Source organism: Anguilla anguilla, chromosome 5 (assembly GCF_013347855.1).
Source record: "Anguilla anguilla isolate fAngAng1 chromosome 5, fAngAng1.pri, whole genome shotgun sequence".
Lineage (NCBI taxonomy): Eukaryota > Metazoa > Chordata > Actinopteri > Anguilliformes > Anguillidae > Anguilla > Anguilla anguilla.
Genome location: NC_049205.1, coordinates 61,173,665 through 61,200,115, shown reverse-complemented (window position 1 = coordinate 61,200,115; position 26,451 = coordinate 61,173,665). Strand labels below are relative to the sequence as shown.

The following is a 26,451-nucleotide window of genomic DNA, read 5'->3' as shown; positions in this document are numbered from 1 at the left end:
CCGCCAAATCACCGCAACAGGCGTAATTTAATTGTCGTTGTAAACCCTTACGGCGGCCGAGATGAACGAGTCCCAGAAGCCCCCCTGTGCGCATTTCCTGTTGCAAATGGCCGCCGTTTCCCCCCGTCTACTTTTATTGCGCCGTTTTGGCATGCAGTGGCTGGCTAATTTTATTTTATTGCGCATAAAATAAATGATTACGCATTAGATTTTTCGGGGTGTGCAACACCGTCCGCAGTAACTGGGTCTCTGCGCCGTTACCTTAATCGTTGTTCCAGCAGCTCTTTGTGGTTTGTTTTTTTTTGTCCTGTTTTTTTACATATTTCCTGAAAACAGATGGGACAGAAGGCGGTATGCTTTTTTTTATTATAAATATGTTATCATACGAAGGAGAAAAATTGAAACACAGTGCATCTATAGAAATGTGCTGTGATGATACAGCGTCTCTATAAACCGACACTTTTCGGGGGGCTGAACGTACCAAGATGCCGAATCCAGGGAAGTGCCCCCGGCTCGGCAAATTCGGCAGATGTTTCCTCTCTCTGCTTCAAAGCCGCTATCTTCCGGGCGGAAAGCGAAGGAGAGGAGGAGCTCTGATTGAGGATGCCCTGTGGGCGGTGAGCTGTCTGCCACAGGGCAGATGTGGCCCCTGGACTGTGCTCACACACAGGGCAGCTGTGGCCCCTGGACTGTGCTCACACACAGGGCAGCTGTGGCACCTGGACTGTGCTCACACAGGGCAGCTGTGGCCCCTGGACCGTGCTCACACACAGGGCAGCTGTGGCCCCTGGACCGTGCTCACACACAGGGCTGCTGTGGCCCCTGGACCGTGCTCACACACAGGGCTGCTGTGGCCCCTGGACCGTGCTCACACGGGGCTGCTGTGGCCCCTGGACCGTGCTCACACAGGGCAGCTGTGGCTCCTGGACCGTGCTCACACAGGGCAGCTGTGGCCCTCGGACCGTGCTCACACAGGGCAGCTGTGGCCCCTGGACCGTGCTCACACAGGGCAGCTGTGGCCCCTGGACCGTGCTCACACAGGGCAGCTGTGGCCCCTGGACCGTGCTCACAGGGCTGCTGTGGCCCCTGGACCGTGCTCACACAGGGCAGCTGTGGCCCCTGGACCGTGCTCACACAGGGCAGCTGTGGACCCTGGACCGTGCTCACACAGGGCAGCTGTGGCCCCTGGACCGTGCTCACACAGGGCTGCTGTGGCCCCTGGACCATGCTCACGCAGGGCTGCTGTGGCCCCTGGACCGTGCTCACGCAGGGCTGCTGTGGACCCTGGACCGTGCTCACACAGGGCAGCTGTGGCCCCTGGACCGTGCTCACACAGGGCTGCTGTGGCCCCTGGACCATGCTCACATGGGGCTGTCTGCCATTATAACGCTGTCTCCTCCATCCCCATGGCCAGCTGGGCTGTCCTTTTCAGAATTTATCACACCTTTAACTGGAGTGGATCCACCAGATACAGGATGAGAGCTTATTCACCTTCTGTTTTTTTTGGGGAGGAGGGAACCAGCACTATATATTTTTCTGAGTTTATCCTGGCCAGTTGAAACACCAGGCTGTGGTTTATTGTTAGATGCCTGTTTCAAGGTCTTTAAATTCTGGCATTCCCTGTTTGATCTTTCTGAAATTCTTTCCTTTTCAAAGATTTTTTTTTAGAAGGTTTCAGGACTGTGCTTCAATTTGATTGGTTAAAAAAAAAAAAAAAGGAAAAAAATTGACATTTACGGTGTTGCTCAGGATGATCTCATACCCTGAGCCAGCCAGAGAAGAAGGGGCTTCCCTTATTGTGTCCCACTCTTCCTTCCCTCTGTCACCCCAGACTGTCTTTTGATTGGTTGATTGGTTGACTGATTGATGAGCACACACCTACAGTTTGTTTGAGTGTCAGCGTTGACCGGCCTATAAGGAATCACGTAAACGGCTGATGCCACCGCGCAGTGCTGTAAAATGGCCGATCCTTCCCGCGCTCGTGAAACCACGTTTGCAGGTGTTTGGTTGTCACACTGGCATGTCCTCGTGCACAAGGTCAGCTTGTGACTGCCTCTCAGCGATAATCGCACCCAGGTACTTTACATGCAGGTACTCTGTGAGCTCGGGTGAAGAGATGTACGCTACAATGTTGTTTGTTAATTTGTTCAAATGAAATTAATTTAAAAAATAAAAATTCATACTAAAAGCGGCCAATATTCACAGAAGAGGAGGAATCAACCTTCAAACTGAAAGGTCATGCCCAAGTTTATTGATTTTTAAGATCAGATAAAGATAATTATCAGAAAAGATATGGTTGTGATAATGATCGCATAAGATCGTGATAATGATCAGAGGAAGTATTGACCTTTTTCTTGCTCTTTTTTCTCTTGCCCAATGATTTGAAATATACGTGAGCGCATTCATTAAGAGAAACGTAATCTCCAAATGTAGGTAGTCTGGATTTAACAGCCCTTAAACTAGAAACAGTGGACTGTGTGTGTAAGTGGTTTCAGCACCAAGCAACCACAAGGAGTGAGTGTGCGCATAAGATTTGGTGATGGATCATGTGCACATAAGATTTGGGGATGGATCATGTGCACATAAGATTTGGGGATGGATCATGTGCACATAAGATTTGGGGATGGATCATGTGCACATAAGATTTGGTGATGGATCATGTGCACATAAGATTTGGTGATGGATCATGTGCCCATAATATTTGGTGATGGATCATGTGCACATAAGATTTGGTGATGGATCATGTGCACATAAGATTTGGGGATGGATCATGTGCACATAAGATTTGGGGATGGATCATGTGCACATAAGATTTGGTGATGGATCATGTGCACATAAGATTTGGTGATGGATCATGTGCACATAAGATTTGGTGATGGATCATGTGCATTGCACTGGCTCTGCAAACAGTCGCAGTGTAAGAGGATTTAAATCTCCCCGGTGAGTAACTCACCAAGGATCCTTTCTCTCTCGTTCTTGTTTATTTCAGACGCAATTACAGTCGGTCTGAAAGTAGCCTGTCCTAAAACTCCCGAGGGGTAGTAAAAATGCTCTCTGTGACGGATCCCGGCGTGTTGCATTTCAAGTCTTTTTTTTGGAAGAGCGCCTTCTGGCTAGGATGGGGTAGGAGTCCCGTCCGGTACTTTGCAAATTGTCTGTGAGAGCAGTCTGCAGTGTGGTTTTCAAAAGCACTGCAGGTTGCTTCAGAGGAAATGAAAATGAAAGTGAGGGTTTGGGCGGAGTGGAGGGGGGGAGATGTTTGACTGGGCTTACGATGGATATTTACTGTAACTTGAATGTGCTTCCAGAAGTCTATAAATCCCATGTGCGCATGGAGATGTGTATGAAATACAAGATCCAATTTCAAAATGGGTTGTTTGTCCAAATGATTTTCCTGCTGAGTTCTCTCGCTGTGGGGTCTAATTACAGTGTGCACTGCAAGTATCCAAGTCTAGCACCAACACAAACTGCTAATCGTTTCCATGGTAAAAAAGGAATCTTTATGTTTTTCTCAACTTTTAAGTGGTCAAGTGGGCAGAAATTTTGTGCATACAGATTTTTGTGGCATGGATATATTTCTCTATATTTCTATATATATTATAGTTTGACAAGTATGCATTGGCTGGTCTTAAAACGTAACAAAGAAATGCAGGAGATCAATTAAGACAATTTGTTTAGCACCTAGTGTTGTCGTGTGGTCAACAGTAACTTCCCTGGCCTATGAAACACGAGAGTACAAGAAATCTAGAATTTAAAAATGAAAGAACTATACTTTTTCTTGTCTTCCTAACATAGATGCATGTCTATTACCGAACTTCAGCTCCCAATGTATTATTAATGACCATAATTATAACAAAAATTCAGTACTGTACATATAGTGAACTGTAATACACACCTCCGCACACATACTGTACTTCTAACATAACTTAGTATATTAGAAATGTAATACTTCTAATATGTTAACTTTATGAAGAAAGTGCAGAATGACCAAACCATTTGAATTTGTTGTTCATTGTATATAAACTCTGTGACTATAACTGAAATATTACAGTACAAAAGTAAATGTAAGGACTGTAGGTTGTTTTGCTCAGTCCTCTATGAAGGATCGAATAGTGCTCGACTTTCAGTTGGCACGGAAACCTACAACCGAGTTGATTGGCTTGCTGGTTGGCTGGCTGGCTGGGCTAACTGACACCTTGCATTCACACGGGATTCATCAGAAAGAAATGCAGGGCTCGGTGTGCTTTTCTTTTCCGTTTTCTTTCCGGTGCTCTAGTTCACCGCGGTAGTAATGAAAAGACTTTGTCCAGTCGGACAGACCCGCGCGGGCAACTCATTCATCTGTCTGCGACTAACTTGACCGAGGTTTTCTCGGAACTCAGCGGGCGGTTCTGCATTCTCGTAAGCGATGCCTCACCTCAGGTGACGATGCCTGCGCTCTTGTGGGAGTAGCTGTGGGGACAGCCGGTATTGTCTGGTTTAGCTTTGTTGGAGAAAGGGCCTGAGAGGCACGGCCCGGCGTCTCTGTCAGGCACGCAGGAATGCGGCCGTGACCCTGTCCCTTATTCAGACCGAAAGGAATTTGGGGGATTGAGGCGAACACAAAGGCGGCGAAATTAAGTGAAATGGCGAAGCCGCGGGGATCCGCCGGCCCTCGTCGGAGACGCTGATGGCTTTTGCTCGCACCGGGCTGCCGTTTCGCTGCAAAAAGGACGCAAACGCAAACAGCCCTTTCAGACGGGCACAGCCGGTCCTGTGCGCCTTTCTAAAGAAAATTTAAAAAGCTAAATGAAACTGCGAGAAAGGGCAGCGGACGGAGAGAGAGATACCGGTTTAATGCGTTTTCTTCGGGGAGCCGGGCTGTTTGCTCCTCCCTGTGATTGCCGTGAACGACGCTCAGATGTTTTATTTTATCACAGCAGCAGTGCTTTCACAGCACTGAGTCCTCTAGGAGGTCAAACGCTGGTCTCTGTCTGCAGTCCTTACATCGATGTCCTCACGTGGAAGTCCTTATATGGACATCCTCATGTGGAAGTCCTTATATGGATATCCCCACGTGGAAGTCCTTACATGGAAGTCCTTATATGGATGTCCTCACGTGGAAGTCCTTATATGGACATCCCCACGTGGAAGTCCTTATGTGGACATCCTCAGGTGGATGTTCTCTCATGGAAGTCCTTATATGGACATCCTCACGTGGATATTCTCTCATGGAAGTCCTTATATGGACATCCTCACGTGGATGTTCTCTCATGGAAGTCCTTATATGGACATCCTCACGTGGAAATCCACACATAGAAGTCCTTACCTGGGACTTCTTCACGTGGACGTCTTTACCTTACCTGGATGTTCTCATGTGGATATATTTACGGGGAAGTCTGGCTGACAGAGTCCTGAAGTTCATCTCCTGCTCGGAGGTCACATACGTTCTAAGGCTCTCAAAGCGTCTGAACCTCCAAGACACCAGTAGGAAGCAGTCTAAGGAGCAATGTAAGGCATGTGGAGAGGTGGTTGATTTTTGGCTTGTTTTTCTACAAAGGGTGGGGGTGGAGCCATCTGTCTGCACCCCCGCTACTGGTGAGCAGTTTCGTCCATTCCAAAGTTCATCAGGTCGATTTGCAGTTGCACCCACAGGAGTGTAGTATAAAACACAGTGCACTGTCTGGGTCATGGACATTTAAGTTCTATTTTCTAAACAATCTTCTGCTCTAAGCTGACACATTTTTTGTGCAAACAGGGATCAATACATTGCATGGCCGATTCATAAAGATGACTAGACCTCAGTGTGGAGATCAAGCTCGTTTGGAACAAATACCAGAAACATCTCTGGCGCTGAAGGACCCCTCTTGCCTCCACCTGATGCAGTAATATAACGCCACATTATGGTATATGGTGTGATTTTTAAATTGCATAGTTCTTACTGGATTATAACAGGGGCTGGAGATAAGTGCACAGATTGCATAAAACTTTTTTTTTTTTTTTTTTACAGGCATACCACATGAAGTAGCTACATACAGACCAAGCGGGGAGCAGAGAAATCCTGAGCTCACCAGACACAAAGCGAACTAGCGAGAAACAGAAATGAAGGCAGTTTCAATTGGCTGCTGTGACAGTCATTATACCCCATCTCTTGTTTTCAGCACGCAGAGGAAAGTTGAAAAGTGTTTGAGACGCAGAGATACAGATGCACCGGCACATTTTCGAGTAGGCAGCCACAGCCACCACATTCCATTGAGACCCACGCAAAGCGCCTATACATAGCGCGCTGTGTGCGTTGGTGCCATTGTTCCTCTGTCTGCTGCAGACCTCATTATCTCCGAGGTTCGCTCGGCGTAAATGCCAGCTCGGTTCGCTCTGATGTGGAGACGGTGACCTACCGCCGCGCGGACCGCCAATTAATTATGGGCTGGCGAACGGCTGTGAAAAGAGGCGAGCGGACCCGTCGCTGGGGGTGAAACAAGCCTGTCTGTTTATCGTCGCCACCTATACAGGTTGCCAATCACAATTTTTTTTTTTTTTTTTTTTTTTGGCTGGACCGCAACAGCGGGGCTAGCCCTACAAACGCGAATATCTGTGACTGACTGACCGAGTGACCGAGTGAGCGGATGAAGTTACACCATTGGTCGGCCGAGTTATGACGTCACACCGTCGGTCGCCCGGTCCAGCCACACACTAGGTTTTGACCTGGTCTTGTTTTTTTCAGGCTTGGCCGCGGCCCAGCGTTGCAGAGGCAGCGTGCACATTTCGCCTCTCTTCTCTTCTCTTCAGTGTGGTTCATGGCCCTGCTCGCTGCCTTTGAAAAGCAATCCACAGGTCCTCCATTTTGACCGCACTTACCTGGACGGTCAACAAGGGCGGTAATTAGAGAAAGCGATAGCGTGCGCAAAAAAAAAACAAAAAAAAAAAAACAGATCAGACAATAGGAGGCGTGTGCAGAAAGTGGCCTTTCGTTTTGCAGCCAGTTCGTGCTGGAGATGATTCAGCCGGCTTAACAGATCGGAACGCAGGCCGCCGCGACAAGTGTACCTGACGGCAATATGCGACGCTCCGCTGACACCACTTGCTGTGAGTGATCCGTTTAGCGTTTCATGCCAGCTGCCTTCAAAAAAAAAAAAAAAAAGCTTAAGTCAAAACAGGAAAAGAAGCTTGATGTTAACTCCAAAACCCTGACGACTCGCATCTGGTTCAGTGAGCGTCTCCTCAGACGGGAAGGATTTAAACTTCAGGGGGGAAAGTCTTATCGCTCTCTGATCCAGCGCGTCTCTTATTGCCGACAGCTGCCGCACGTGAAATCAAAGCGAGAGGCTCCTCTCGAGAAGACAACCCGCTAAAACCCGCTAAATCACCTTTTTTATTTCTACTGTGTCGGGCGGCACGGTGGTGCAGTGGGTAGCGCTGTCGCCTCGCAGCAAGGAGGTCGTGGGTTTGAATCTCAGCTTGGGGCCCTTTCCGTGCGGAGTTTGCATGTTCTCCCCGTGTCCGCGTGGGTTTCCTCCGGGTACTCTGGTTTCCTCCCACAGCCCAAAGACATGCAGGTAGGCTGATTGGAGACTCTAAATTGCCCCTAGGTATGAGTGTGTGAGAGAATACTGTGTGATAGATTGGCGGCCTGTCCAAGGGGTATTCCTGCCTCTCGCCTAATGCATGCTGGGATAGGCTCCAGCACCCCTCGCGATCCTGCTCAGGATAAGCGGGTACAGATAATGAATGGATGGATTTCTACTGTGCTGCTAGCCTCCCTCTGAGCGGTGAAACAGTCCTGTCAAAGAAGGAAGAAGAAGAAGAAGAAATGAAGGATGAAATGAGGATTAGGGCGCGGAGTTCTGGAAACATCTTCGCTTTCCATCCTTTCTCTGACAAGCTCAGGAGGTCGCAGATAATTGGGTGAAGATTTTGTTAGCAGTTTGATCAGGTCTTTCCTCCCTCTCTTTGGATTAATTCACAGCGCCTGTTCTCGGACCTCAGATAATGAATAGCAAACACAAATGAAATGAATAAAAAAAGATTGATTGACAGTATAGTTGGATGGATACTTGGCTATCCTTTTGGTCCGTCCTAATCACCTAATCAGCTTTTTGGAGCACTTTTTATGTTCAGATCATAGTGCCTTGCCTGAAGGGTGAATATGATTTGATGTAAAGATAAGTGATTTTTGCCTAGTGCATGCTGGGATAGGCTCCAGCACCCCCTGCGACCCTGACCAGGATAAGTGGGTATAGATAATGAATGGATGGATGGATAGAGTGATGTGGACACTCACTCATGTTTTGCGATAATAACTTCTGGTTAAAGGCTTGCGAATGGTCCTTATTAATAAAGAAACTGACATTATTCATGAGGAAAAATTATTGTAATATTTCACTACATATAGGGTGGTGCAGTGAGTAGCACTGTTGCCTCACAGCAAGAAGGTCCTTGGTTCAAACCCCGGCCGGGTCCAGGTGGGTTTCCTCCAGGTTTCCCCACAGTCAAAACACATGCAGGTTAGGTTAATTGGACCCTGCGAATTGCCCCTAGAAGTGGTGTGTGTGCCCTCCGATGGTGACCTGGCCAGGGTGTATTCCTGCCTCTCGCCCAGTGCATGCTGGGATAGGCTCACGCATCCCCCGCGACTCTGACCAGGCCTATGTGGGTACAGAAAATAGTATGATAGAAAATGGATGGGTGGATGGATATATATATATATATGTGTGTGTGTGTGTGTGTGTGTGTGTGTATGTATGTGCTTATGTGTGTTTACATGTGGTGACATTGATGATCAATGCAGCATAATGAGTGTTGCATGATGGGTAGGGGACTGGGCTTACTTCTGCAAGGCTATGGGGTTCAGCTCCCAGCGGGAATGTTTCCGTTGAACGCTTCGGCAAGATACATAATTCGGAATCGCTTCTGTAAATAAAATATCCAGCTGGGTTAAATGGATTGTATGTAGCGAAAATAATGTAATCTGTTCAAGTCACTGTGCATAAGCACATCTGCTAAACGTCTAATATGTAAATGTAATGTGTCTCCCTGTACTGTTTAATGAGCGCCTTTAGGTATTAATTCTGCTTGTGTTTCGTGTTTCTCCTTTATGCTGAGGTTGTGGCCAAGGGCATCAAATCATGCTACCGTGTAAACCAGTTCTGTACTACGATGTACAGTATAAGTTTTAGTTCTGTGTATAATGTCGCTCTTTTTTCCCCCTATGCTTCTGAGTGGGGTGGTGCTGCATTTACCAAATCTGCTAAGAGCTATGCAGTGCATTACCGGCATAACTGGGTAATGTGAGGATGGTAATTACGGTCGTGTTTCTCGCAGAGAGGGCAGGTCAGCGAAGCCCTTGAAAGCGGCTAACCTCTGTTAGCCGCTAAAAAGGCATCCTGTTCATTTGCCAAGTGCGTATTTTTTCATAAATTCTGCCGTTCTTTCAGGTTTCCCAGCGATGTAAAGGCTTGGCATTCATCACAAAGTGGCTGAAGCTATGACCGTTTCGCTGCGCAAGGGCTTAGCGCAGTTGGTAAATGTGATGCTGTTATTCTCGGGTGATGAACCAGCAATAAATAGCAGCCGCAGCAAAGTACATGTTTTACGTTTTTTTTTTTTCTTTCTTCATTTCAGCATTTGAACTGAGAGGGGACTCCAGGCTCGGGTGGGGTGGGGTGGGGTGGGGGGAGAGGCTGTTGTAATTTATCCACTAAAATGCTTTAAAATGTAATACCAGAACAATATATAATCTGATAATGGCACCCGTGTTCATTTCAAACTGAGTACACGGACAGCAACGAATGATTATTGATCAACGTTCATTTTTTCAAGTACACAAACCTGATTTACACAGAGATGCGGAAATAGCTCAGTGTATTAGCCTTAGTCATAGCCTTCACCACAATTTCATCTCAATACAGAGATGTTAACAACACACTTGTGCATTTTGCCATGTGCATTGTCACAGTTTAATATTTATTAGAACACTGCAAAATTAAATGTATTTTGATTTACGCATGGCGTCGCATTAGCAAAGTATGTCCTTAATATACTGCTAAATAGAAGGTATCAGTCCAAACAGATGGCTAACTGTATCTTGGATGTAGTTCAGAATAAAATGTAAACATGAATTTAATTGCTAAAATGGTTCTGGTAGATGGAAAGAAAACTTTTATTTTGCCCCAAATAGATTTAAAATCAAAACATGAACTGCCTTTCCAGAAAGTTCTTTGTGTCACTCTCCGACGCCCTTTACATAGGCTTCTCTCAGCGGACCACAGGAATGTTTTTTTTAATCCTTCAGGGACAAATCGAGCGAACAGGTGGCCTCTGTGTCCCTCGCGTGTCTTTTACGCTGAGGCCTACTGCCCTTTTCCCTGCTGTGAGCGACCCCCCCCCCTTCTCCCCCTGAACGCCGTTAAAAGGTCAGGAGCGTCACCGGCCGATTGTGGGTGACAGAGCAGTCTGGCGCGGGTTTACCTGTCCTCCCAGGCCTCACAGTGGGAAGGACTGCGGGGTGGGGTGGGGGGGGGGGGGGGATTTGGGGGGGGGGGTGGGGGGGGGGGGGGTGTCACCAGGTGACGTGGGTGACAGAGCAGTCTGGCGCGGGTTTACCTGTCCTCCCGGCCTCACAGTGGAAAGGCCTGCGGGGTGAGGGGGGGCGGAGGGAGGGGGGGAGGGATTTGAGGGGGGGGGGGGGGGGGGGAGTCACCAGCCGAATTTGGGTGACAGAGAAGTCTGGCGTGAGTTCACCTGTCCTCACGGCCTCACAGTGGGAAGGCCTGCGGGGTGGGGGGGGGGGGGGATTTGGGGGAGGGGGTGGAGGGGGGGGGGGCGTCACCAGGTGACGTGGGTGACAGAGCAGTCTGGCGTGGGTTCCCCTGTCCTCACGGCCTCACACTGAGAAGGCCTGCGGGTGGGTGGGGGAGGGGGGTTGAAAGGGGGGGGGGGTGTTGTGGGGGTGCCACATTGCAGAAAAGTCAATATTTGCATTAGCTGAATATTAATGCATGAACAGTGTGTGTGTGTTTGTTAGGTGGGTGGTGGGGGGGGGGGGGGCAGAGTTTCGGGCCATGTTTCGTATTTAAATTATGTTTGACTTGCTTATCTGATTGTGGAGAATTCTACTGTAAACAGAGTAGGGATGAAAAAAAAAAAGAATTTATTTCCCAAAAAAAAACCAGCGCTGTCTCCAGCTGTGCGTGGTGCGCTGTAATTGGTCCAGCAGCATGTCGAAAATTCTGTTCAACCACCATTCCTTGTGTCCTGGGACACAATTTGGGCTGAACAGGGAATCCTGCACAGGAACTACATTTGGAACTTTAATAGATACATGGGTTGCTAGTTGCTTGTAGTCATTTTCAACAGTGCTTCATATGATAATCAATGCTTGACACGTTGTTTTTTGATTGTGTTCCAAATGGAGTTCTTTTTGGAAGTGAATGGAAAATAAGAACTTTTACCATCTTAGTGGGTCTCTGTAGTATTGTTGAAATGAGTATCTGTGCTATGAATTATTTTATTGTGGTACTGGCAAACAAGAAATCCTTTTGCTATTTTTTTTTTTCACATTTCTAATTAAATTTAATTTAATGTAGTTTCAGAGAGAATGGATGAACACTTTTAAAGATTCAGATTTTATAGCACATCAATTTCTTGACAACAAAACCCATCGTTTTATCTTTTTCAAGTGGCTGGTCTAAGTAGGTGGAGAATTGTCTGCTGCAGTTAATTCTCATTAGCGTGCTGCCAATAGCAGAGATTCAGAGTGACTGTCTATGAGACTTAAAGCCACATGAAAAGGAGTTCAGATGATGGTATTTTTGTGGTTTCTAGGTTATGATGGTTTTATGACTTTGTGTTTTTCTTTTGAGGACTTGATATGGTTATTAAATATATACAGTCTGTATTCTGAATCGGTATTTATTCTTGGTTAAGCATAGCTTATTTACATTAGTGCTTCAGTGGTGTTGTGTGTGTACATGTGGAAGTGCTAGTCGAGGAATGTTGTTAGCCAGTCTGACGCTATTAGCTAAATGAATCAGGTGAACGCACATATGTTTCGCCTACATTGTTAGCCACCGCGGGCGTCTGCTAAATGAACACATTGCTCTGAAAACTGTTCTAAATAAGGTCAGCGCTGATTACATTGCTGTGAAATCTGCTGGAAACGTTGAGTCCTGCTTGTGTAGCAGAATGTAGAAACTTCTCGCTGAATGCTATGGGCTTCTGTCACATCATATAAAATTTATTTGATATATCGCCTTTTACAGAAAACTGCCACAAAGATGCTTCACAGATTAGCAGAAAAAAGAGCAAAGACAAGGTCTGAACCTCCAAATAGCAAGCACGTGAGGTAAAAAAAAAACTTCCCAGTGGGGAGAAAACCCTGAAATGGTGGCGAGAAAAAGCTCACCAATGGGAAGAAATCTTGGGAGGAACCTGGCTATAGAGGGGGGAGCCCATCCTCCACTGGCCTGCCTGTCCTGTCAGCTTGTTGGTCATTGTTTTCTTGTTAACATCATTTATTGATAAATAATGGGGTGCTGTCATCTACACGCCAAATTCCTTAGAGTGTCCTGCCCGGCTGTCCCTCCCTGCTATCCGTAGTCAGACCAGGAAATCAGTTTTGCACTCTTCAGTAATGGACTATATTAAATGCCACATATAATGTTTCTTCAATTTTTTTTTTTAATAACCTTTGGAGACCCAGCAATTCATTGTTTTCTCCCTGTAGGGGACACAAGTCTCTGGTCTTAATCTCAAGAACCGTATATTTTCTACTGTGCTGAAAGCCACTCTACAAGGGCCATGATATGTTTGAAAATGTTTTCACTCCAACATGTCAAAATCAAGTTTTTTTTTTTTTTTTTTTTGTCCCTTAGATGCATGGTATTTTGCTTTTGTGATTGCTGAAATAAACAAGAAATGTGCATGTAAGGGAAAAAGTAGCACACGCTAGGTTCACATCGAGGGTGGGAGGTTTTTTTTTTTTTTGCCGGTTAGATTGAATCTGCCCACGAGCTTCAATTGTTCCTCTTGCCGCGTGAACAAAGAAGCCGGTCATCAGGGTTAGCCTCTGTCCTGATTTCAGATGATCGACGCTCTCCTGAGGAGTTCCGCAGCACGGGGGAAAGCGTACAGCCCGGGTCATAAATATGAAACTTCAATTACGGAGCAAATCCCAGTGTTCCCGTTTATACAATCTCCACACTGACAGGAGTCCAATACATCTTCTGTCAAGGTCGATGGAGGATGTGTGTGGGGGGGGGGGGGGGGGAGAAAAAAAAATGGATCATTTATCTGAGATCATTTCCTGTTTGGACCCGCTCCTTCTGTTCTCATTTTCTTCCAAAGGCAGAGACAGCCTGATGTTAATGCATGAGCGAGAAAGACTAATGTCTTTCTGAAAACTTTTTTACGAGTTAGGGGAAATTTTTTCGAGTTTATGAAACATGGCTTGTTTTCTATTGAATTAAACATCAATGTCAAATTATTTAATGTTATATGATGTGCTTGACCCAAAGCTGGCAGACATATCTGAATAAATTTAAAAGGGAAACACTGTACTTTGTGCTCCTTGGTTAGCTGTTAGCTAAGTTAGCTGTAGGAAGAACAATGTGAAAGAAATAATATTAGTTGTTTTTTCATTTTAATTTTGAATCTTTCTTTGCATTTAGCCATTTCCCCCGTCTTTAAAAGCGTCTTACCCAAGTTAAAAAAAACTTTTTAAAAAACTGTAACATTCAAGTAAAATCTGTGAGATTATGGCACCGGCTTTCAATTGTAGTTTCAGATGTTAACAAGTCTTCAGCGACAAGAGTTTGTTTTAAATTTCTTCAGCGGTCATATGAGTTTCTAAGAAAAGGGTTTCAAGGGTTTAAAAATGGATACACACAAGACTGTGGTGTATTTCTATACCACAGCGCGCTGTTGGCACTTTGAGTGCGTACTGGGGAGATAATTCACGCAGAGAGCAGCGCATGGCCAGCCTAATAAACAGCCCTGTGTGTTGGGACAGCATGAGGGATGCATTTTAATTTGGGAGGCTCGACGAGGCCCCATTGTCCCGTATACTGGTCTGAATGAGGACCATGGAAATGTAAGGGGCTCCCACCCATGGTCACCGAACAGGCACATTCTTAACCGAAATATCCATCTCTGGATTTTGCCGAAAGTGCCCCTGATTACATCACAACATCACATTGCATAGTGTCAGCTCTAATGTGTATTCAGGAGGTTATGTCACCTCGTGATTTTCACCGTTACAGACTGGATGTAATTAAATGTTATGAGCTCTGAGATGCCATCAGATCACCCGGAAAAAATCTTGAACAAAACTGTCAAATGCAAAAATTGCAAGGTGCGTGGCTTTCAGCCTTTTAAACTTTTATCACAGATCGCTTCATAAATCACTGAATCACGGGGGAAATAATCTACATAAAAGCGGCTTCCAAAGGTATGGGAACAAGCAGAGCGAGATTTAATATCATTGCTGTATGCTTTATAGGCATTTGAATTTGAGATGAAAAGATGAAAATGTGACAAAAGTACAGACAATCATCTTTTATTTCATATTTTGTTTTCGTTTCATTTACATAAAAAGGCTGTTTGTATTGTATTGAGTCCCCTCATTTTTCAACTGTGCAAAAGTTAGTTAATGGATGAACTTAAAAGTAAGTCAAAGCAATGGTTGCGCTACCCTTAAAAGCAATAGCTGCATAGCCCTGAAGTGCAATATTTGCATTGCGCCTGTGACCTACTGACATCACCAGTCGTTTGTTATCTTCGGAAAGGCTTTTCCAGGCCTTCACTGTGGCCGCTTTTAGTTGATCTTCATTTTTTCGTGTGTTTGCTGTCTTCAGTCTCCTCTCCAGCATGTGAAATGCATGCTCAATTGGATTGAAATCAGGTGACCGACTTTGTCAGTCCAAAACTTTCCACTTTTTTTTCTCATTGATGATTGCTTTGGTTGCGTACATAGTGTGTTTGGGGTCATTGCCTTCCTGCAGGACAAAATGCTGGCCGATGTGGTTTGAGGAATTTTTTCGTACATAGCCAGACAGAAAATGTGTCTGTACACTTCTGAATTCATCCTACTACTACCATCATCAATAAAGACAAGTCAGCCTGTTCCAGAAGCAGCCATACATACCCGAGCCATGACACTACCTCATCCATATTTCACAGATCACGGTTCTTTGGATCATGGGCTGTTCGTTCCTTTCTCCACACTGTCAGCTTTCCATTTCTTTGGGGAAAGGTTCGTTTTGGTCTCATCTGTCCGTTAAACTTTGTTTCAGAACTCTTTGGGCTCATCTCTGTATTTTTCTGGCGAATTTCTAATCTGGTATCTTGTATCTTACTGCATATGAGAGGGTAGCGTCTTGCAGTGTCACCTTCACAAGTCTGCTATCGAAAGTCTTCTGCATACGGTGGCTCGTGATGTTTTCACCCCTGCCCTCTGGAGACTGCTGGTGATGTCACTGATCATTGTTTTATGGATTTATTTATCAGCTATCAAGTCATAAGCAGTTGTCTCCCTTGGCCAACCTGTATGGTGTTTATTTCTGAGTCCATCCGTGGTTTCTTTCTTTTCCCAAGACTTTCCAAACCGCTGTACGAGATGGACTCCATTTCCGTGCTGTCCTTCTTAATGAATTGTCCTCTTGTCTCTGCTCGCAGATTAATTGTTTTTTTTTCAGCCAGAGTTAGTTCTCTGGACTTCATGATGGCGTATGCCTGTTGACTGCAAATCCAGTCTCGACAGATGAAAACAAAGGCAAAAACCAAGACTAGACACTCGCTGCTGTTTTGTGTGTGAACAGTCCATGCAAAAGAAAACACCTTAGCAACGGTTAGCACCTGTCAGTCATCCATTAACTTACATTTGCACAGCTGAAAATGGGGGCACTCTATGGCAAAACAGCCTTTTTCTGTAAAACGCTGAAACACATACGCATGTAAATACCATGAAGCAAAAGCTGACTGCCTGCACTTTGTGTCACGTTCGTCTTTTTGGTCTCAAATCTAGGCAACACAGTGGTGCAGTGAGTAGCACTATTGCCTCCAATCAAGAAGGCCTCAGGTTGTAATTCCAGCCAGGGGGCCTTTCTGTGTGGGGTTTGCATGGCTTCTCCCTGTGTCTGCGTGGGTTTTTTTCTCCGGGTACTCTGGTTTCCTCCCGCGGTCCAAAGGAACGGCCTCGTTGTGGAAATATTATGACCGCGTTGTGACAACAACAGAAAAAAAAGCTCACTGGTCACGTACAGTTGTAGGGATTGCAACGCTGTTTTGACCTGCAGTATGACAGCAAGAACACTGTTACGTAGATATACCGTCTAAGAAATAGCAGAAACGTTGCTGGCATCGGATGCACTAATGAGATATGTAGGCTAAAGCAAACGGGTCTGGTAAGCCAGCTGACAAAAACTTAATGCGTACAGTGCTTGATCGCTCCTAACTGGTAAGACAATCTCTTTATCAGCCACATCACACTGCCCTGCTGATGGGCTGCTGTGTCTTGGGAAGCTGTGTAGCGACTGTTTACCGTCCCATATGGAAGTAAAATATAGCCAGTTGCAGTATGATAATTATTACTATAACTCAAGTGCATAGCAGCTGCACTGTAAAGCATTGTAAAGCCGCGTCAATTTCGGTTTGTGTTTGGGTTTGGTTTTCAAATTTGGCAATACCAGTTTGGCTTGGTTGGGTTAGGTTCTTGGGTACGGGCCTTGTTTCAGCTCAGATTTGAAGCCTGTGCAGACCTCAACTCTGACAGCATGTTGGACCCCCCCTCCCCCCTTCCCCACTCATCTACCTGTAGATGTTAAATTTCCTCAGTTGGCATATAGAAAAAAGAACCATCTCACATTCTGATACAGTACAGAATTCTATTTAAGAGATAAGGAGTGTTTTATCTGAATCTTTCTACTTAAAAAAAAAAGAAAAAAGTATAACCAATGGGGGAGATAACAAGTCTATTTTATTTTTTTTGCACAATTTCCATTTTTAAAAAAAGAATGAACACTATGATTAATAACTCAAATAAATAAATATCCTAGGATAAAGTAAAAATGTGACACAGTCTTTCAGTTTTTTTTTTCCCCCCACTGAGCAAACGCGTCTGTTATACAGCAGGACGTGTTTTCATGTTTTGTTTTTCAGGTGCACCTCACTTTGGGACACTGATAATCACTGACCTCACATGAGGCCCCCCAGGGCCACTCAAGCGTTCTCTGTGAAGTCCCAATTAATCATTAAAATCTCCACAACATTTGCAACAGCAACAATAAACAGCCACAAACAACAAACAACAACAACATTGTGTGCTTAAAGTACAGAATGAATATTTCAGGTATTGAGCTTCAGGTTGTTTTCATATTAGTAACATGACCATGTTTATTTTATTTTTAAATGCATTTAACCCTACATGTTTTAAGCACCAGGTACCTTCTGGCTGATTTCATCTCCTGGGTAATGAACTTATAATGTGCTTCCTTTTCCTGTTTGACTCTGTCTTATTTAAGTGGTGGTGATAGGTGGAGATGACTTACTGCACGTGCTCAGTCTGGGTTAGCTTTAGTCTTTTAGGGTCAGACTTCCTGCTTCAGGAAGGGGAAGTATCACGCTGGTCAAAGTCTGCAGTGTCACTGCATGCGTCCACAGCAACGGCATTAGGAACTCAAATAAGGTTACATTACATTACATTACAGGCATTTGGCAGACGCTCTTATCCAGAGCGACGTACAACAAAGTGTATAACCATAACCAGGAACAAGTATGACGAAACCCCTAGAGAGAAGTACCGGTCCAAGTACAGGGAACAACCGCATAGTTCAACTTGGACCCTGATGGTTAAACTGATTAACTTTAAGGGTTAAAAAGGTTTAAAGGTTAAAATAACCTTTTATGAAACACCTGCTAATGACATGACTGTGTACTATGAATATCTGTCACATAATGAGTATTATACCTTAACGGACCTGTGATTTGCAGTGACCTTCGGTATGCACCTATTGTACGTCGCTTTGGATGAAAGCGTCTGCCAAATGAATGTCACGGTCATACTGCAAATGTGACAATGAAGTCAACGAGAATGTATTACGGGAAAAAAATATCTTTTTTTTTCCATTAAAAGACAAAAAAAGATAGTTGCAGTATTACCATTTTGAAGAGTAGGTTTTTTGGAATGTTTTTGTTTTCCCCCCGAAACTCTAAGTCAGTGTTCTAGAACTCCATTCCTTTCAATGCGATTGTTACGTCAGCGTTGGATTGTTCAGTTAAGAACATTCTAATCTCAAATTTGTGATCTTACACCTTAAAGAGTGAAACATTGAAAGTTATTTTAATGGTAAGCGCTAAGCATCCGTGCTATTTTACATACCCTTTTACATTCAGAGATTATCTATCTCAGATACTCATTCTGGGGCTGTTATAAGCAATAATGGGGATTTTAGTTTAGCTTGTCATTATTTGGAATTTCAATTTTGCCGAGGTCTTTGTTCCCGTGCTTGGAGGGGAAAAAAAGGCAATTGTATCTCACCACTGCAGACTCCCGGTAGACACTGGAATGGCACATCCCTTACTCAAATGAATAAATTCAAGGGTATAGGGAGGCCCTCTGGAACAATACCATATTTTACGGTTTCAAGTTTTTCAAAATAAGTCTTTGGACAAAAAAAAACAAACAAAAAAAAAAAAACACGCAAAGATACACAGTAAAATATTCAGTGTTATTTCAGCTGTTAACAGTGTAACAGTGTAGCCTATGATTCTATGCAGGATTATCCCTTTCAGGGATAAATATGTGCTCTTAGAATTGATTTAACACAAGATTTTTTTAAGGTTTCAAGGTTTTTAAAGTAAATTTCATCTTGGAGATAAGATGAATGCAAAAAAAACCCAGCAAATTATTCAGCGTTATGTCATCTCTTGACAGTGTGTGAGCCTATGATTCTATGCAGGATTTATATGAGTCTTTCAGGGATAAATATGTACTCTGTAAGAGTTAATTTAGCACAAGATTTTTTTAAAAGGTTTTAAGGTTTTCAAAGTAAGTCCTTGGGAAAAAATACAAATGCAAAAATACACAGCAAATTATTCAGTGCTATTTCAGCTGCTAACAGTGTGTGCGAGTTGATTTCCCACCGCCATGTTTTTGTGAGTCTGCGTACCTCCTGCTTCTGCATTCCCTTATTAATATTATGCACTGTGCTATTAAGAGAGGACATAGAATCCTAGATGGTCATGAAGCCCATTAGTAACTATGTCAGCGGCTATGCTAACCGGCTCCTTCTCCCATATGACGGCTTGAAGCCCAAGTGGGGCCACGCTGTTGGGTTGTGCCTGGACGGTAACCCAGGCGTTCAGCACCTGGGGGTGTTGCCACTGGCGGGCGCTACTCCTGCTATCGCTTGCAGAAGCCCGTGATGGGGACCATGTCCTGTAGGAGGTTTCTGGGTGCTGTGAGCAAAGCTGTAGTCTTTGCACACCGTAGTGATTTGTTCTAGTTGTCGAGTAAAGGCGTTGCCCTGGTCGTATTCCTTAAGTGGGTCTCCGTGTCTACCCCCCCCCCCCCCCTTCCCCAACCCTAACCCTAGACTCCCCCACCCCCCACATAGGTGATTGGCAGCACAATCTTCTCAATTCTCAAACTGCCTTGACTCCAAAGGGCATCAGTGTTGATGGGAATTGAGTTGACCTTTCTGGTTAAATACTGTAAAATACATTTCTAAACGTTCACATGTCAAACCATTATAGGTTGCGGCAAATCAGATTTTTCCTGATTATCTGTGGCAAACAGTGGACTTCATTATGCATGCAACATGGAAAATGCTTGGGGACAGTGGGTTTCCATCTCTCTCCGGTGCCCAAGCAAACATCTGCTTGTATTTTAAAAAAAAATTTTATTCCTTGTTATCGTTGCAAATATAAATTGAATATCCCAGTCTCTCTTCAGTTGGAGGCAACATTTAAAGTAAATTAACTTTTAAAATGTTTTTAAATTAATGAGAGTCTTTCTTAGATAACAACAAACAGTCGAACGATCAAAGCAAAAGCTGGTCAGATCGAGGCCCAGATAAACTTGCTCATAACCGCAGACATTCAGCCTGCTTTCCTTACCGCACGCATTTCTGTTACTTTCCCTTTGAATCTAGAAGTCATCAATAATGATTCATGGTACCAAATTGCTCATTTGTCTTTGATGTCCCTTTAAACAGACTGTTAGCGCTATCAGTAGATAACCGCTTCTTCCTTCCTTGTTTGTGGTGAAAGTAATGGATTATTGGCTTGCGCACGGTTGCTGTCAGAATGTGCTGTGAATTAAGCAGCTGTGCTGAAATGCCTGCATTTACAGGTACCGTATGCAGATTTCCTGCGTCCTGACAGTCCTTTGAATGCAGGAAGATTGAACATTGAAGCATTCCTTCTGACACATTACTGATCGTTTCCAGCGTACATTTATGTGGTAGAAGACACACCGACAGTGGATCATTTAATATTAATGAGAAGTTCACATCAAATGCATGTTTGGCTCTTACCTGCAAATCAATTATTTTTTGTTACTTTGGTTACCGGCATCTTATGTAAGGGTTTCTAACGTTTTCAATGGAGCACACTGCTCGACATGTCTCTTTGATGGAAGTTTTTCCAAACCTATGAACTTTTTTTTCCCCGTTCTACTGTAAAAAGTTTCAACAGGCTCTGAAGACATAAAAAGGGGTACTTTGTGTTTGGGTTATCATTATGCCATTTCGCCGAGCTCAATCCCACTGAGGCTATAATGGTAGAGAATGACATGTAATTACGGCAGTGAGGTCACAATGGTGGTGAATAACATGAGTTCATAATGGCCGTGAATTATGTGAAGTCACAATGGCGGTGAATGATATGAGGTCACAATGGTGGTCAGTGACACAAGGTCATAATAGTGGGTGAATGGCATGAGGTCATAATGGCCATGAATGAGATGAGGTCAAAATGGCAGTGAATGATACAAATGTTCTGTCAGAGATGGACTGTGGAGTTTAGATAAATTGCACAGCATTTTCTGGCCTGCATGTAACAGGGATAAATAATTCTACTGTGTGTGAGAAAGGCAGGAATTGGCAAAGATTTTCTTTCCAGTTTGGTTTAATATTTCAGACTAAGAAATTAAGAAATACAGCTGCTAATGTGTTCTCTGCCAGTCAGGAACAAATTAATTATAAGCACATGTACAGTGCAGGTGTCCATTATGCTGGTATCTGGTGGGGCCAGTGTAGTTCTGATAGTTCTGCCATTTGCACGGTGAAAAATATGGTTCAAAATCTTCCCCATTTCTAAAACCCAGGATGAAAAAGGACGCAGCAAAATACATATACATTTACTTTGCTCATTAGAGTCACTGGGTGTTACAAGGGTCGGTCAGCAGATTTTACAATGAACTTGGAGATAAGACTTGTGCAACCCAAGTGGGGTGTTTTATTTACAAAAGTTCCCCAAACTATTATACAAACATTTATATATGTGTACAAAACAAAAAAAATCAGCGCATCAATTATACTTGCACAATCACACCCACCTACTGCCAGCAACACTATTACCACTGACAGCAGAAGGCCTGCTTATATACTATATATAGCTAGACTATACCATTTAAATACAATATCTAATTATATCACAAAATAAATTGAAGTATATTTTACACATAGAAATCATTATACATATATTATAAGTTGCTACTTTATATTTAATAATCACCCATCTAATTAGATAACAGAACATATTATCGAATACACATTACGGTCTCCCCCCATCTAAAATAGCTAAATCATCTTGTCCAGCGCTTCCAATAAAATTACACAGAATCGTGACATTCGGTTTACGTCATCCAGTTTGAACGTGAAACAAACGAACCAAGCAACAGTTAGTAGCAGGTCTTAGCATTTCATTTATCGAACATGATATACTAAAATAAATATATGTAATGTTTGAAAGAAGATATGTGTATGTTTAAGTTATTTGCAGTACAGTATGGTGGTGAACAGATGTACAGTAGCGAATATGTTTGAGTTGACAAACCGACAAATACAAATGGGGCGCTCTACATTTATGGGAGCGGCGTACTCGCACCCAACCGCTACCATGAGCAGATGCACAGCTAAAAACCCGTTCGTTTTTAAAAATAGTGTCCTAGCAGTGTTCCCTCCGTTACACTGGGGAACAACAACGAAAACAAAAATTAAAGTAAATAAAAGGATCAGAATAATGTATGGTGAAATTGCTGATTTCAAATATGTAATTCGTCATGACTCAAATATACTTCTAACCTCTGCTCTGCTTTTTAAAAATTGCTGTTATACCGCTGTCTCATTACGCGTTTGATGCTTGCAACTCGTTTGTCTACTGTCTTGTGTAACTTCGTGTTTTATGTCAAGTCCCCCTTGCAACCGAGATCTCGATCACAATGGGGTTTTTCCTGGTAAAGTGAAGGTTAAATAACGAATAAATTAATGATTTAACACGTACGCTTTGCGCTTATTCCAGGGCTCGCTGGCGCCGATGGGCTCCGGGGGCCGTGTGAGAATAAGTACTGCGGCTTGGGACGGCGCTGCGTGCTCAACGCCGAGACGGGCCGGGGGGACTGCGCCTGTCTGGACCACTGCCGCGTCCACTACAAGCCCGTGTGCGGGTCCGACGGACAGCTGTACCAGAACCACTGCGAGCTTCACCGGGCTGCCTGCCTCAAGCGGCAGAAAATCACCACAGTCCACAGCGAGGATTGCTTCTACAAAGGTACAGTCGCTTAGCTACTGCTCAATAAAGGCTTCTACAAAGGTACAGTCACAGTTATTGATTGATAAGGGCTTCTACAATGGTACAGTCGCTTAGCTGCTGATCAATAAAGGTTTCTATAATGATAGTCATAGTTATTGATCAATTAAGGCTTCTACAAAGGTACAGTTGCCTAGCTACTGACCAATAAAGGCTTCTATAATGATAGTCATAGTTATTGATCAATAAAGGCTTCTAAAAAGATATAGTCATATGGCTGCTCTACTTTAGCTTCTTTATCTACCTGGTTGTTTGTTTATTCCCTTCTGGAAAGCTTTATATGATTAATGTTCACAGAAAATCAACAGGGAGGATTGAATATTTTTTGTCCTCAGAGCTTATATGATGCTGTGCAGTGGGTTTTCTGTGAAAATGAAATGCAGTAAAAAAAAAAAAAAAAAAAAAAAAAAAAAAAAAATTTTTTTTTTTAAATGGTTGGGTGTGTAAATGTTCCTGGAATAAGCCCTTTACGTGGTACGTGCTTGGTGTCATGCGTCCGGTTTAACGTGTTGGCACAAGACTCATATTCAAATATGTACGACCCCTTTTTCTGGGGAAGAGTTCAGCCATTTAAAAACTTCAGTTATGTGTAGATTGTGAGCGATAATCCTGAGGCAAAGTAATGGATTTCTTTTCGGAGATCCACCCCACACCGCCCCACCCAACCCCCCCCACCCCCCCCCTTGGTGCCCTGACATTCCTGGAGCCATCGGTACCTGAACGAATGAGTGAGATAGCTGATTCACGGCAATGCACAGATGCTCACCCACCATTTGGCACTGCTGCATATTTGATGAGCTGTTTTCTGAAACAGAAATTTGTATCTTTCTTTCTTGCCCTGCCGTCCTTGGAGCGGGGCTGGTTTCCTTGGCATCTGCGACCTCGATATAAACATCCGCACGCGCGCGCACACACACACACACACACACACCTACACACCTCAGTTTTCCTGAATTTTAATTTATTTTATTTTTTTTGGAATATTCCGGAAAGGTTGGCCTGAGATGCACATTTCCAGAGAGATTTGAGTTTCAGTGGTTCAGTGGTCTCCACAGTGTCAACCTGGGGAGGATCAGCCACATTTGCGAGGAGAGAAAATGATTGTGCATTTGAGCTCCGTTATAATCAAGCGGAGAGCTTTCAAGATCAAGAATGCTTCCCTTTTTTTTTTTTTTTAGTGCTGCATTCAAGGTCCTGGAGTGCCTTCAGATTAGCAGCCACTTCAGAATGTCTTTAACTCTTTGTCGTAAGCTCTCAGTTCTGCTCCAACAAAGGTGAATTTTTTGCATGGTTGCCATTTATGAAAATTCTATGACCGTGGATGATATGATGAAATACACTTGGCGTGCTCTCTGTGTTTTGCGTGTGTTTACACTCTATGTGTCTTGGCCATTTCTTGCACCGTAAGAGATCCTTCGTGCTCTGCAACCAAGACACCGTGGCTGATCCACTGCAGATTTCGCCGTTCCCTCAGAGAATGAACATTCTGTGTTATTGAATTGTTTTCCTTTTTTTTTTTACTGAAGTCTTTTTACTGTCTGCGAATTACAGCATATTGGCTTTAGATATATTGCTTTCATCCGCATTGCCGTTAAAGGGCCTGTGCTCAATACAGCTGTGTCTCTTTGCTCCTCAGCCTGGAGAAACACATTTAAGCAAGCGCTGTATTTTCAGTTCTTCATGCTGCATTTCTTGCTGATTTCAGAGAATGCTTTAACTGACAACGGTGTTTGAAAAGAAAGAAATAAACAGAAGGCATTAATAAGTGAAGGGTGTGGCTGTTTGAGTGTTTGTGTACACACATGCGCGTGCACGCACACACACACACACACACGCAATGCGAACAGGCATTATCTACAAACTGTTTATAAACTATACGCTTGTTAGCACACATGCAAATTCCTTGCTTTCAGGTAAGAAGGTACAGCATGAGAGAGAAAGCATTTATTATTATTATTATTATTATTATTATTATTATTATTATTATTATTATTATTATTAATAATTTATTTTTGTGTGTATTTTTACCAGACAAAGAAGGCTGAGGTTGTCTTTCATCATCCATGTTCATATTCATACTGATAGATCTCATGATTTCTGTGAAAATATGCCTACACAGATTTTATTGTAAAAAACTATCAAATGATCACTTGATTAATAATTACCCCAAATTATTTAGCCCAAATGAGCCTCCCAAACAATGGCACTTTGCTGGTTTGGATAAATCTCTTAAAACTGAGACAGACAAAAAGACTGACAGGGTTGCCATATCGACTGCTGCAGATAAACAGTGTGTTTTGCAATAATTCCAAAATTATTGCGTATGATTGCATATCCGAATGCCATTAATGTGGTTATGATGGATTTCCTGTTCCATTGTAATTTTTTTGCCCCTGGGAAAAAATTGGGTTTTTTAAAAAAGTTTTTACAGAAAAGTAGTTTGGGCTCACGATAGACGATAGGTTCTAAAGCTGTCATAATCGGTCACATAGTGGTGGAGGAAGAATGGCAGTGATTCATAGGTAGAACAGTGCATGCTGGGAAGGGGGCTGGGTGGTTTTCTTTTGACTTAGCAGGTATGAAATTATCTTATGAGCTTTCAAATGGATTTGGTGGGATTTAAAGTATTCTGCCCTATCCATCCCTGCTTTGCAACTTCAATTGCTCTGTTTTTTTTTTTTTCTTTTTTCCCTATTCTGTTTTCTCATTTAGACTCATTTTGTTTCAGACCAGGAAAATCCAATTGAAGCTTGAATTAACGGGCAAACAAATTCAAGTTATTTTTTTTAGGTCTGCTTGTGGCTGAGAGCCGACCGGTAACTCACTAGGCTTCTCATTTGAACTTTTCAATTGAGCTTGGCTCGCTTGCCTTTTTTTTTTTTTTTTAAGACCGTAGGAGAAGTCTTCCTCCAAAGATAACGGGTGTGTTGGAGAATGGAGACGGCCCACACTGCCGTGTTCAGGCCGTCCGTTCCTTTCAGTTATTTTGGCTCTTTTACCAGTTAATGAAAGACTGGCGCTCTTATCTGTGGGAGACGTCGTCCTTGTGGAGACGATTCTCGGGCGGTGTCAGCAGGCAAAAAGTCAGTTAAAAAGCAACAGCCCGCCACTTGTTAGCGCTTTCGTTACCCCAGCTAGTTTTCCCGCCTCGAACGCGTTCTCCTTCACCCCCTCCCAAAGGTTCCACGCGCCTTTGTGAATTCAACATGGCAAATGTAACAAGCGCTTGCCCCGAAGGTGAGATTTGAACCCGTGGCCCTAACTGGCCCAAGGACTCCAAGGACAAATGCGTTACCCGTCGGCTAAAGGCGAAATTGCCCCTGGCTGAGGGCAACGTTGTTATTTTGAACCTGAGGGTTGTGTCGTCAGGGGGAGTGTTGTCGCGGTAACCTGCTATATGAGGCCTTCGCTTTTACTGCACAACGCTGTGCTTACTAGCGAGCTTAGCCGAGCTAAAGCCGCTACACAAAAATATTGGGGTTGAGGCCCCCAAAGTCCTTTCTTTGCATATCCAACATTGCAGATATACAAGTGGTTGAGGTCCCAAATGTATATTCTGATTTAAGGAAAGACTGTGTTTTGCTTGTATACCCTGAACGGCAGTGCACTTTGGGAAAATAGACACGTTGCTGGCAATTTCAGGAACAGATTTTAAGACTTCTTCAA

The 26,451-nt window shown here is 43.8% G+C and overlaps 1 protein-coding gene across 7 annotated transcripts in view; it reads left to right on the top strand.

Moving 5' to 3' along the window:
- The window catches only part of LOC118228475 (follistatin-related protein 5-like), a 168,396-nt gene that overhangs the window by 32,812 nt on the left and 109,133 nt on the right, over nucleotides 1-26,451 (top strand). For all 7 annotated transcript variants that reach the window (XM_035420024.1, XM_035420023.1, XM_035420019.1 and 4 more), the window contains exon 4: nucleotides 22,498-22,746. In XM_035420024.1, coding sequence (XP_035275915.1) covers nucleotides 22,498-22,746 — 249 coding nt within the window. The remainder of the gene's footprint in view (nucleotides 1-22,497; nucleotides 22,747-26,451) is intronic.